The sequence below is a fragment of the Mobula hypostoma genome, chromosome 2, assembly GCF_963921235.1.
Source record: "Mobula hypostoma chromosome 2, sMobHyp1.1, whole genome shotgun sequence".
NCBI classification, from domain to species: Eukaryota; Metazoa; Chordata; class Chondrichthyes; order Myliobatiformes; family Myliobatidae; genus Mobula; species Mobula hypostoma.
This window is the reverse complement of record NC_086098.1, coordinates 169,758,178-169,772,579: the sequence shown is the minus strand read 5'-3', so window position 1 is coordinate 169,772,579 and position 14,402 is coordinate 169,758,178. Positions and strand designations below refer to the sequence as shown.

At 43.8% G+C, this 14,402-nt stretch overlaps 1 protein-coding gene across 1 annotated transcript in view; it reads right to left on the bottom strand.

The window, feature by feature from the left end:
• Positions 1 to 11,196, bottom strand: part of LOC134342660 (syndecan-4-like) — a 28,140-nt gene extending 16,944 nt beyond the window's left edge. Inside the window, exon 1 of the mRNA XM_063041047.1 lies at positions 10,916 to 11,196. Within this exon, the coding sequence (XP_062897117.1) occupies positions 10,916 to 10,984 (69 nt within the window). The 5' untranslated portion in view covers positions 10,985 to 11,196. The remainder of the gene's footprint in view (positions 1 to 10,915) is intronic.
• Between the last annotated feature and the right edge of the window lie 3,206 nt (positions 11,197 to 14,402).

Genomic DNA, 14,402 nt, shown 5'->3' with positions numbered 1-14,402 from the left:
TCACTGAAATTGCACCATCGTCCCTGGTCTCCACCTTGACCAATCCCCACAAAACAATCCATAATCATCTGCAGTTTAACAGTAGGGCCTCTTTGCCCCATATAGAGGCATAAAGAAGGTGACAAAGGGGCTTTAGTAGCCCAAGATCAATCAGACACCATTCAGAGCTTTGGGCAAAAATATCCCAAATTCCTCTTTCAGTGACTATTCCCTCTAAAACATCACTTTACTTACACTTGACACAGTACAGTGGTGGGAGGGTAGGGGGAAGAATAGCTCCCAGGCAGAGATCAAACATCCACCAGGTAATGGTGTACTTCAATCGACTTAAATTCTATACATCTGCCTCATGCCACCCTGACTGTTTCTTTCTGGAAAAGATTGAAAACATACCCAACCCTATACCACCCAAGATAATGTAGAACTGAGCAGTGGGACAGGCTATCGGAGTAATTGTCAGCATTTTAGTACTTCAAATATTGGAATCTGAAGCAAAATGAGAGATGCTGGAGGAATTCATCCAGTGCCCCCCGCCCCCACACCATGCAGGACAGCTCTCTTGTCAGTGCTGCCATCAGGGAGGTGGTACAAGAGCCAGTTATTACCCCTTGAATCAGGTATGATAACCTTACTTGCCTAAACACCGAGTTGTTCCCAAAATTTATGGGAACACTATCAAGGACTCACTTCATGTTCAATATTTATTTATTATTACTACTTGTTTTTTTTTAAAAATCTTCTGTATTTGCACAGTTTATCATCTTTTGTACACTGGTTGTCCGCCCTGTTGCTGCGGTCTTTCATTGACTCTACTTATGGTTTATTGAGCAAGGCTGCAAGTAAACAAAATTCGGGATTATATATAACAAATTTAGTTTGAACTTTGAACATCTGTGGGGGAAAGTGGAAAATGGACAATGGACAGCTAATTTCAGGTCAGGCCCTTTCTTCTGAACTGCAGATGTCTTGACCAAAAAAGCTGACAGTACAATTAATTCCCTCCACATCTGCTGCCAGACCCCCTTGAGTTCCTCTAGCTTCTTATTATTCCAGTTCATGAACTGACGGATGATCAGTCTAGAAGCACTCTATTGGTTGGTACAGTTACGAGGACCAAGTGACCCATGTATCAAAATAAATGCTCAGCTCTCCAGAGCAAGCAAGTTTCATTGGGTGATTAACAGCCACTTAAAGGCTTTCGGTGTGAAACTCAAAAGTCTGTTTGGGCTTGGCAGGCTGGATATTAGCAGGGGAGAGAGAACCAGAGAATGGTCCTCAAGACCAAGAGGAGAAGCTTCTTCACACCAATTACATTTTCAACCCTCACCCCCCAGGCAGAATCATCTTCATTCAGGACAATAATCTAGAAATCGTATCGATCTTTAGGGTGCCAACGTAGGCACGACACTTACAACATGGGGCTTCAGAGTTCAATTTTGACATCCTCTAAAGAGTTTGTATTTTCTCACCGTGGGACGTGGGGGTTTTCTCCAAGTGTCCCGATTTCCTCCTACTACACAAAGCTGTACTGGTTAGTTTGTCATTGTAAATTGTCCTGTCATTAGACTAGTGTTAAATAGGTGGGTTGCTGGGTGACACAGCCTGAAGGGCCGGAAGGACCCATTTTGCACTACCTCAAATAAATCAAAAACATTTAAGAGAGGAGGGGAAATGATGCTAAGGCAGAACACTGGGGTAATAGGGTAGGAAGATGGAGGCACAAAGGCAACAGAACAGCTTGAGACTACTCAAGACATGGATACGGAAACAAGACATAGGACGAGATTAGGCCATTCAGCCCATCGAGTCCACCCCACCATTCCAACATGGCAGATTTATCCTTCTTAACCTCATTCTCCTGCCTTCTCCCCATAACCCTTGACACCTTCACTAATTACGAAACACGAAAAGCTGGAGGAACTCAGCAAGTCAGGCAGCATCTGTGGAGAGGAATAAACAGATGTTTGGGTACAGACCCTTCATCAGGACTCGGTTGAACCTGGGAAAATACCTCATTAAATACAGCTTCCATTTACTGATAAACTGAAGGGACTGAATTGGGACACTATCCGAGGGGCAACTTTATGCACCTACATACATCAGGAATTTTGCTGAGGTGTGTTGGTCAGGATGTGACATTCAACAAAAACTTTCAATAATAAAGAATACAAAATTATAAAAATAAAGTCAGAGGTTGATGTAATGAACTGATTATGGCTGCATTCTGTAGAGCAAAAACTGTTTCACTGTAGGAGCATGCAGCTGACAGCAAGAGTACAAAGTTTTTACAAGTATGTGGAATAGCTGAAGTAACTGCTGGATAGATTGCAGCCACATTTAATGAATTTTGGCACTTTGCCTTTTGGTGAAAGAATAAGATTGGAGCCACTCCCCGCTCTGTAGAGGTACTTTTATATCTCATCATACACTAAGCAAGCCACTCGGGCCTATTGTAGGTACATGGTGGCAATTCCACCCCCCCCCCCAATCTACTGCTCCTACTGTTCAAAAATTAAGCAATAATGCAAGGAAACTTAGAATAAAGTTTCTTTGAAGAGATTTGTGTGACACTAGCATTACCAGCGACTCTGCCACAGATGATCCCAGGCCAAATGGCCCAATTCTGCTCATCATGTCTAAGCCCGGTTATGAAATGAAGAGGGTTGGGCATAGGGCTAGCAACTCCATCCTGCAAAAACCCAGAACTACAGAATCTCCAAGATGACATCCCTGAGGGTAGAAGGATACACCAAGAAGACAGGCTACATCTGAACAACTTGAGGGAACTGGCCAAGGACACAGGACTCTGCTGATCTGCTGCCAACAGCCAATGCCCCAGAGTATGATGGCTTAAGCAAGCATTATCAGCACTTGTCTCTATTGATCTCGCTACCTCTTATGGGTCCTCTGATGGACATACTACCTGTTGTGTTAGGAAAGAGTTCCAAGATCTAGAGACAATGACATGACATGGAGTTGTGACAAGTCAGTATTGTGCAACTTGGTGGGAAAATAAGAGGTGGCCTGCATCATGCGATTACAAGAAGTGGTAACATTCTGTGGGAGGTTTGCAAGCAGTGCATTGTAACTCAACCCTCACTCCTGTCTTTAAAGGTTACACTGATCTCATGATACTTTGCCCAGGACACTCTTACACTGGTCGGAGGAAGATGTGGTCCGCTGAGGAAAAGCTTGATAACTAGACCACCACCTTGCCCAGGAGGACTCCGAAGGCTCAGTACTAAAGAGGGCATTTATTATCATCCTCTACAGGAGTACCAAGATCCAGATGGGGTGACTAATAGGAATTTTAGCCACCATCAACTAAAAGACAAGCAGAGCAGGAGCAACGCTGGAATTCAGAAGGTCAGGTAGCATCTGTGGAAGTGAGTAAACAGTCGATGTTCCACGTTGAGACCCTTCATCAGAACTGGAAAGGAGGGGGCAGAAGGTAGAGTCATCTAGAAGCAAAGCAGGACCTTATAATCCTTCCAGAGCACCATGATGGAACTCGAAACCAAATCTTTAGATCATCCAGTTGGCTGTAGAGTACATGCCAAGGGACACACTGAACTTGGGGCAGCTGCTGCAAGAGCTAGGTGGGGAAGGGCCAATGTAGGGTTCTTCTGCTACTGAACAGTGAGGGGCCAGGTTGGGTGAGGAAACCCCTCAATTTTTGTAGTAATGCACCCCCCCCCCCGGGACCTCACGAGTGGCAGTAGTCCCATTGGTGTGTAGAAATGTAACAGAACCTGCTTAAAACAGACTACAAATGCAAGAATGAAAGAAATTGCATAGTTTATTCATGCAAATGGTTTTATGAATAAAGCTTATTTTGATTATATTTAAAAATTCTAGAAATCCCTTTTCAGCAAAGGAAGTAGATTTTATTTGGCAGAGTGTATCGGAAAAACATTGGCCCTTCACACAGTAGGATCTGACACAAGTTAACTTGGAAAATTGTGCTGGATAAACAAAAATATGGTGCTGAATAGTTAAAGAATACAATTAGAACACAGATCCTTTGGCCAGTGTTAACTTGTTCAAACAGGAAGAAATTTCAACTAAAAAGTTGAAACAATGCATCTGGAACTGCGATTGAAGCAATTGGATACTGAACTTTCTCCTCAATTGAAAGAGATTGCTTGCTATGCAGACAACTGCTTAATCTAATCTGTGAATAGCAGTCTGTGTAAGAGACTTGGACAAATGTACGAAAGAAAAAAAATGGAAGGGAAACAGACTCATCTAGTTAGATAGAAAATTCAATTCTTTAGATAGCATCTCCCCCAGGGTCCCTCCTTTTTCTTCCATGGTCCACTATCAGGTTCTTTCTCCAGCCCTTTTACATCTGTCACCTCCCAGCTTCTTACTTCAATCCTCTCCCCCAGCCATCTGGCTTTGCCTTTCACCATCTAGCTTGTCCTCATTCCTCTTTCCCTCTCCTTCCCCCGCCCCCACCTTATTCTGCCTTCTTTCCCCTTCCTTGCCAACCCTGATGAGGCTTTCAGCCCAAAACATTAACTGCATTTGTCTCCATAATTGTTGTCTGACCAGCTGAGTTCCTCCAGCATTGTTACACTCTGGATTTCCAGCATCTGCAGAATCTCATGTGTTTAGGGAATTGAACCATCATTGCTGATACCAGAGCACTCATACATCAAGAACAGTCTAAGTTTATGAAGGAAGTGAAAACCAAGGCCAGATGAGACAAGCACCAACAACAGTTGTTCACACACAAGGAAACAGGTTCCATTTTAACTAGGAAGTGGCCCACAACCAGGGGAATGCCCAGTAGTGCTCCCTTTGTAGGCATCAATTACTGAACGCACTAACAAAGTTGCCCTCTCCCTTCAAAGGAAGTGAAAACAGGTCAGACCCTAGACTCATAAGCAAAAACACAAATATCAATATCCCAGTGCATTTTCAAGGGAGTGCAATGGAGTCCAAAGGACAACCTTAAAATTAAACCAGATTTTCCCCCTCAGGTGCAGCCAGGTAGTTACCTGGCACTACTATGAAGCAGATGGTCTAGGCAATATTCACAAAAACCAGATAATCCAGTTCAATCTCTGCATCTTGTTTACACACATTTATTTCTCTGCCCACACTGGTATTAACTGATTCTGTATAAACAGTAGAAATAGACTACAAAGCCACAAAATATGCAGACAGATAATAATGCATTGCTTAAGATAAAGAAGATAATTCAGTGATGGGACCATCTCCATAGTTTAAAAATAACTAGCTCTTCCTTGACATTTACGCCTACATGCAAAAGCACCACTTTTGCATACTGCTCGTCAACAACCAACCTGTCCTAGCTCACAGGTTCTTAACTTTTTTTTAATGTCATGGACTTCTTAGGTAGTCCAGTGATAGCTATGGGACCCCTCCTCAGAATAATACTAGCAAGTTAAAATTAAATTTCACAAACCCCTGTGGACCATAGGTTAAGACCACCTCCCCTAAAGGGTTCCAGGACAAACCAGATTTCCATACTGTGGAACAAGCAGGGTTGGTGACTGTTACAGACCTGTGGGATGAATGGCCTGTTCCTGCTCTCTGCATTGACCCTCTCTGCTACATGATCACATTGAAGCAACTTAGTGGATTTATTCACCTGTACCATGAGGTACTGCACAGGCTCAGTTTGACAATGGCAACCCACCCAGAGGAAATTTGCCAGAGATTATGCTCATCACTCTGGGATCACAGGAGTGGCAGTAGACTCCAGTTTATGAAATGTGCTACAAATCCAAGAACTAAATTACACGAGTCCCAATGAATTTGGGTTAACAGTTAAAGTTTTACTGTGAGCACATGGTCTAACAGTAACATCAAAGGACTACAAAGAAATGTTTCCCAGAACCACCAATGAACAAGCTAGCTCCAAGGAGGCTCCAAAATTTGCTTCTAGACAAAAAGACCACAAGATACAAGAGCAGAATTAGGCTATTTGACTCATCGGGTCTTCTCTGCTATTTTTTCCATCAAGGCTGATCCATTTCCCTCTCAGCTCTAGCCTTCTCCCCGTTACTTGTCGAGCCCTAACCTGTCTGTAGATCCAGAAGTCTCAGGCACATATCACCAGACAATATTCAAACTCCAGGGCAGCACAGTAGTGTAGAAGTGAGCACAATGCTTCACAGCACCAGCAACCCATGTTCAATTCCCACCAATCTGTAAGCAGCTCGCACACTCTCCCGTTGACTGTGGCTTTCCTTCGGGCAGTCTGGCTTCCTCCCACAGTGCAAAGACGAACCATCTGGTAGGTTAATTAACTGGTCATTGATAATTGTCCCATGATTCGAGATTGTTGGGAAACACGGCTCAAAGGGCCGGAATGGCCTTATTCTGCACTGTATTCAATAAGTAAAGATGTAACAATTGGTAGGTTAATTAGTCATTGTAAATTGTACTGTAATCAGGCTAGGATAAATTGGGGTGGTCAGGAGGGCCTATTTCACACATTTTCCTCAATAAAAATGGGCACAACAATTTGGTTTGAAATACAACTTCCCTTTCATATGGAAACAATATTCTCCTGAAATTCACTGCTTGTCTGTGCAAGGACAAAGGTTTTAATACAATTCCTTCCTGTATAAGTAGATAGTGTACAAATACAATGACTTTCTTTCAACACTGCATGGGTAGGAATGTCTTGCATTGTAGCCAGTTTAGCATATAAAAAAAGTGGCTTTACAATTCTAGGCAGAGTGAATTGAACAATTAAATCTAAACATCTCCAATGATGGTGAGTACTACTCCTGGTTATAACCCTCCTTGGCTGTGCCTCAGGGTAGTAGCATTCTTCACTGAGGACCCTCATCTCGGATGTGCCGTCTTCCTGTTACTGCTGCCAGGTTGTAAGTACTGGAATGGAGCCTTTAGACCCACACTGAATGATACAGGAACAGCCTCTCCTCCACCAGAGTTCTGAAATGTCTGCAAATAATACCTCATTATAAATTAGTGTGGTATTTTTCTATTGGAGGTACAATCACTTTCACTGTAATATTGACCTCTGAGGCAATAGTTTATTTTGCCATTACCGAAAATACCTTCAGCAGAAAATACCTTTTGCACTAATTTTTAGAATTCTTGGCTGCATAAAACAAAATTTCATTTCATACATCAGCAACAATAAATCTGATTCTCTTATCAGCCCAGATCTCAGTTTGAAACTCTGCCAAAGGCACTCCTGAAGTAGGCAAAACAGGTCTTGCAACACCAGGGTGCCATGGTCCATTAGTAAGCGGTGGGGTCAAGGCTAGAGAACAAGAATATCAAGTGGATCCAAGCTAATCATAAGGTATGAACACACATCATCCACATTCAAGATTCCCAATCAAAGCTGCAGATGGGAATCTTTCAGTGATAATGTTGCCTCAAAGCCAATGGGAGCTTAAGCAGGTTCTGATAAAACCTTTCCTATGTGTCTGCCAAATACCACTGCTTGGCTGTGATAACATTCCAGCACATGGAAACATTACCTCAGAGGCCAATATTACTGTGAAAGTGACTTTGTACCATCAGAAAATGCATTCTGATCTGCTTTCCTATGCAGGGAACTTGAAAATTAAAAACAATTTTAATTGCAACTCTCAAGTGCTTGGAGCTATTTATGGAGTCATTGAACACTACAGAACAGAAACGGGACCTTTGGCACACCCAGTCAGTGCCAAATTGTTACTCTGCCCAGTCCTATCGCTCCATCCATGTACTTCTACGATCTAACTGGCACCCACCACTTCCACTAGCAGCTCATTCCATACTCTTCCCACCCTCTGAGGGAAGATCTTAAATATTTCACTCTTAACCTGTGACCTCTGGCCCTACTCTCCCCTAACCTCAGTGGAAAAGCATGCTCGCATTTACCCTATCTGTACACCTCATTTCTGTATATTCCTCTATCAAATTTAGCGCACAGATTTCACCACTTGTCAATGCCAAGGCCAACACACTCCAGTGCAGTCTCAGGAAACTGTGACCCATTTTGTGTTTTTCCCCCCTAAACACAGTAGGAATTCCCAGAATGCTAATATGTAGATGCTTAAAGCAATCTTTATAAATCATTAGGTTAAAAAAACAAACAGAAGGCTTCAAGTACCAGCAGATTAAATGCATGACGAGGCAGCCCAGTGCCTCAGGCACTACACTAGAGTTTAACATTACTAGACCCATCACTGTCTGAGAGAGTTGGTGATGAAGGAAGCTTTTGCAAAAAGAACAGAAATTGCACAAATACTTGCTGGATAACACCCCAAGAGTGAGAGGACGAAATATTTCAAGGTAAGTCACTAACAGGGGTGCATCACAGTGGCTTAGTGGTTGAAGAAAATGAAGATGGTGGATGCAAGGTCAGAGCAATACAAAGATGGAACAGGCCCTTCAGCCCAACATTCTCTGCCAGCCATGCAGTCCAGTGAGCTAGTCCGACAAGACTGGAGCAGAATTAGGCAATTCAGCCCATCAAGTCTGCTCCGCCATTCCATAGTGGCAGATTATTATCTCTAAACCCCATTCTCTTGCCTTCTCTATGCAACTTTGATCCCTACTAATAAAAACCTATCTACTTCCACTTTAAATATACCCAATGACTTGGACTCCAGAGCCACAATTCCACAAATTCATCACCTTCTACCTCAGGGGTGCCATGGACCCCGACTATTAACAGAGGGGTTCTTAGACCCCAGGCTGGGAACCTCTGCTCTAGCTAAAGACATTCTTCCCTTCCTCATCCGTTCTTTAACCCATCTACCTGCTTTCAGCCCACAGCCCTCGAAACCTCTCCTGCCCATGAACTTGCCTGGACAGCTTTTGAACAGTGATAATCAGAGCATTAGTTCACAGGATATTTATGATCAAAGTACTGTACATACACATCACCAGATACTACCCTGAGATTCGTTTTCTTGTGTAGATTCACAGTAGAACAAAGAAATACAATATAATCAATGGAAATCTATACAAAGACTGGCGATCAATGTGCAAAAGGAACCACAAATACAAAAAATAATTAAATACTGAGAACATATTGTAGAGTCTGTAGGTTGTAGAATGAGTTCACAGTTGAGGAGAGTGAAGTATCCATATTAGTTCTTTCACCTCCACATTGCTGGGTAGCAAGAAAAGCTGTGACACCACTCTACCCCCACACACACGAACCCAGCCTGCAACCAACTGAGGAGACACTGACATTAACCACACAGAATTAGTAGCAAAAGGGAATGGGAAGGCTCACCCTGCAATTGGAGTGAAGAGCACACTCATTATCCCCTCCGATATTTCATATTAGAATGATTATGGAACTTCCAATCTGACAAGTTTTCCAATACTAGTATTTGTTATCACTTATCTTTGGTAAACAGTGATATTATATTTACGTCAATAAAAACATAACAAATGGTCTATTCAGTGCCACGCCATTGTTGGAGGGAGTGTCCCCAGGTGCAGTGAACGAACGATACAGTGCAAGCTGAAATAACTTGGGAAGTGTGAAATACTTGGTGTCGATGTCTCAAACTACAGCAAGCAAGACCTGGCCTGTAACTTTTACAGACGTTTGGCTAGAAACTTGAAAGAGGGAAAATTTGTAGAGCAATAACAATGCTCATACCTACAGAGATACAAGTGGCTGTTTGTGCTTGAAAGCTCTCAGCCGCAACCAACTTGCCATAACTGGGCAAGGAATCCAATCCCAACCCCGTGTTGCTCACCGAGGCTCCGTGTGGCCTCATGCATTTACCCCACTTATTCCAGATTCGTCACACTGGCAAGTTAACCAGCGACTGTAAATCAAGTCAAGTCACCATATACTCTCACGTGTATTACGAATTTGCCGCGGTGTGGGCGCAACAAGCAACAGAAAGAATTGTATGGGCTACGCTTTGAGGGAGAGAATATGCAGAGATGCTCTGGGGATACAAGCAATGGGACCGCTCCGGGAGCCGGTGTCCACCTTATGAGCCAAGGGGCCTCATGCGCTGTAACAAGTACGTGTAAAATACAAAGTTGCATTGCTCAGTACTGGTAGTAAATGTCAACATCACTGGTGACATTGCAAACCCTCAGAAGTGCCTTGGGAACAAGGTAACAGCCCGCACTGGTACAGCGTGTTAACCCCTTTAGCGGGAGAAGTTGTAGCCACTTATAAACAGATTTAACCATTCTTACAAGTGAATCTATTGGAGATATTTAGCAAACAGGTAAGTTTAAACCTTTGCCTTCCACATGCGTACCGAGGGGTAGTTGAGATCTTACCGACGGGGAGATTGTATAGAAGGGAGCGAGCTCTCCCAATCAAAGTGCCTACGGCAGTGTTTGGAAATCACTGATCTCAGAGAACCTGGCGTCCTATTCCTCGCACCCAGTAATACTGAAAAACGAAGTTACACACTTGCGTGCGTTCTGAGTTCCAATGCCGTATTTGTGACCAAAACCGTCTTGGAAGTGATCTTACGGAGAGGGAGAATGTCGCTAAGTTTTATCGAAGTTGCAATCGCGCAGGGACGTGTCACCGGCGTCACTTCACGAATGTTGGGGTCTCGCAACCTCTCAGTAGAAGTCTGTGATTTTTTTGCCGGAGGAATTTCAACCACCAAACTCCTTGGGATTCAGGCGACTACAGAAAAGTTTCTTAATCCCAATGAGCGACGCAAGACCAACACACGATACTTGCTTATCTAAACCGTCCAAAGGAATCAGTAGATTGTAGTTAAAGTGACGACGGAGAAAGACTAGGCACTTTAGAGACAAGAATAAATTCTATTTTAAAAAAAAACTTGATTGCCGGACTCGTGACCCCAATAATATAGACCTGTGTAGAGAGCGTATTTACTTGTTGTGACTTCGAAAGTAAACTTATCATCAAATAGATACTAAAGTGTATGACAAAAGCAGTAATACTTACCGTCTTGGCTGATGAGACGTCCCAGGTGAAGATCACCAACACGGTAACCACTGCCCAGATTTTCAACATGCTTGAACTTTCTGGTTAAATTTCCCGAAGTTTAACGATCAGAAGCTTCCTCTTCGCTTAACTAGAGACTGTCTTCCTTCTCGGTGCTAAGTTCCCTCCGATCTCTCTTCGAGTTCTGATCTTTGAATTAAAGAGAGTGCCCGTGTAGATTTCAGCTATAAACTTTCAGTAAGCGATTCACTGTAAGCAGAGTCCCAGTAACAGCGCTCGCCAATGCCGCGGCTCTTTTTATATTGTAGCACTAGCTCCGCCTCTAACAAATGATTCCCACAAGGACCAATTATTTTCAACTTTTCATTTTACACTCCATCGTCGACAAGCCGCAAGACGTAAGCCTTGTCACGTGAACGGATCAACTGGCGGGGAAAAACACCGGGTGTGAAATTGTTTTTTTTGGGGGCGGGGGTGGTCTTCCTCGGGATTAACTAACTACACACCAGCTTTTGAGAAGCAAAAAAAAAGGGAGAATGGGGATCTAATTGTTTCAAGCACAAACATTTTTATCTGAGAAGTTGGAATGGGGCACTTCCTGGACTGACGATTAGAAAACAAATGTTTAAAAAAAATTCCGATGATCTCATGTGCTTTCGCATCTTATTGGTGCCCTGGAATTCCCTCTGCCCGCACCTCTGAACGTCAGAGGCCGGGGAGAGTCGAAACAGACGTACAGTGCTGGGGAACTGTAGGTCAGGCAGCTTCTGTGGAACAGAGATAACAGTCGACGTTTCGGGCTGAGACCCTTCAGCAGGACTGGAAAAGAAGGGAGAAAATGTCATTTTAAAAAAGTAAAGTATAACGGCACACACAAAATGTTAGAGGAACTCAGCAAGTCAGGCAGCATCCAGGGAGAGGAATAAGCTGTCGACGTTTCAGACTGAGACCCTTCATCAGGACCTGCTCTGGATTTGCAGCACCTGCTGACCGTGTTTAAACTTTAAAGGCAAAAAGCGGGGCATTTTTTTTTTACCCAGTGTGGTAGGTGAAGTGAGGGAGGCAGAAGAAAGGAAATTATAGGCCAGTTAGCCTGACCTCAGTGGTTGGGAAGATGTTGTTGATCATTAAGGATGTGCTTTCAGGGTACTTGGCAGGATGCAAAGAGTGGGAATAAGGGGAGCCTTTTCTGTTTGGCTGCCAGTGACTAGTGGTGTTCTGCGGAGAGTGGTTTTGGGATAGAATAGATGCGGTGAGTATGTTTCCTATAGTGGTGGATTCTAGAACCAGACGATACAGCCTCAGAGTAGAGAGCCGGCCATTTAGAATGGGGAGGATGAGGAGTTTCTTTAGTTAGAGGGTGGTAAATCTGTGGAATTCATTGCCATGGGCACCCTCGGAGGCCAGGTCACTGGGTGCATTTAAAGCGGAGGTTGATAGGTTCTTGATTAGTTAGGGTGTGAAAGGTTATGGGGAGAAGGCAGGAGATTGGGGTTGAGAGGGAAATGGATCAGCCATGATGGAATAGTAGAGCAGACAGTGGGCTGAATGGCCTCATTCTGCTCCAATGACTTATGGTCTATGATCGTACAGACTGGAATAAGTTACCAGGATAGTAGTGACATTAGAATCAGAATCCAAATTAAAATTGGGTTTAATATCAGGACAGATGTCGTGAAATTTGTTGTTTTGTTGCAGCAGCACAGAACAAAAACCAGATATCTGGAACAGCAGAGATCACTCAGCTATCTAGTTGGCTGGAATCCAGCAGAGACTAGCAGCCAGTGCAACACTAAAGATCTGGGTGACAATGTGGTTAACTGGATCAGCAAATTTTAGTCTGTGAGCCAAGACCCCAAATTTGGGCCATCTGGTACCATCTGGGGGGGGGGGGGGGAATAATTCTTATAGTGATTTTTGGCAAGGTATACACCCCTAGTGCTAGAAAATATGTGATAACATTGCAGCGGTGGTAGCTTTCTGTGTGGGGGACTGGGAGTTGCACCTTAGTCTACGTATGGAGGATATCTTTTCTCATCCCCTTGGACTATTGCCCAGGGCTCTGTCCACACCAGAAGGATTGCTGAGAAAGACAAATTAAGCTACTTTAGCCACAACCTTGCAGAAAAATGTAGCAGTAGAAGAGCAACTCCCAGGAAACTCTGCTACAGTGGTTAATGGAATGAACTTTGTCCAAAGAGTGAAAGGTGATCAAGTTACTTTCAGAGATGTTGCCACAACAGTTCTGGGTATGGCTCTGAGGGAAGGCAGTCAGAGTAGCAGAATAGATGTTGTGTTCGACACATACAAGGAGAACTCTGTCAAGAATAGTGAAGGATCTCTACGGGGTGAAGAGACAGGTCATGAGTTGCAAGGTATCACAGGCACACAGATGGTGAGGCAGTGGAGGAGCTTCCTGACCAAAGTCAGTAACAAAAATAGTCTCATTAGCTTCATAGTCCATGAATGGAGGAAGGCGGAGTACAGAGCAAAGCTACAGGAGAAGATTCTGTATGCAACTGTGAATGACAAATGTTACAGAATCACATCTCAAGACAGTGAGGAGGTGTCAGCTCTTCAGTGTCAACAAGAGGAAGCAGATGGCCGCCTACTTCTCCATGTTGCCCATGCCACAAGAGAGGTATACCAATCCGTAGTGATCTGCTCAGAAGACACAGATGTCTTTATCATGTCTTTAGCATTTTGTGACAAGATTGAGGCTCCATTGTTCCAGAAGTGTGGCACTAGAACCTGTTCCAGGCTTGTAGACATCAGGAAGGTTGCTGCCACTGTTGGCGTAAAGGTGTGCAGGACTCTCATTGGGTTGCACGCATATACAGGATGTGACACTAAGTGCTTTTGCAGGCAAAGGGAGGACAAGTCCCCTAAAACTTCTGACCAGCAACAGGGAAACTCGGGACACATTCTTAGAGTTGGGTCAGGAATGGGACCTCTCCCCAGAACTGATGGACAAACTGGAGGCATTTACATGTCTCCTGTATGCCCCAAAAGCATCGACCACCAAGGTCAATAAGCTCAGGTATCACCTTTTCTGTGCCAAAAAAGGTGAAATCGAAAGTCATCACCTCTCACCGTGCAAGGACTGCTTAACAAAACATGCACAGCGAGCCAACTACCAGGCTGGTATATGGAGAAAGTGTTTGGAGAAGGACCCACAAGTGCCAAGCCCTGTTGGCAGAGGATGTAAGATGGAGAGAGAAGAGGAAGCTGAACAGTTGGTGGTGCACTGGATGAAAGGCCAGCCAGCACCCGATGCCATCCTGGATCTACTGGCCTGTAACTGTCCAAAAAAATGTTCACTCTCAAGATGTTGCAAATGACCTCAGGTGTGCTGACATGTTTAGACTGGCAGACTGAGAACCAGGCATCCACCTCAGAGAGTGTGGAAAGTTCAAGTGAAGATGTGGAAGACTTGGAAAATTATTATGATTATTAATAGGTTATGAAAGTATGGAAAACTAAGTAT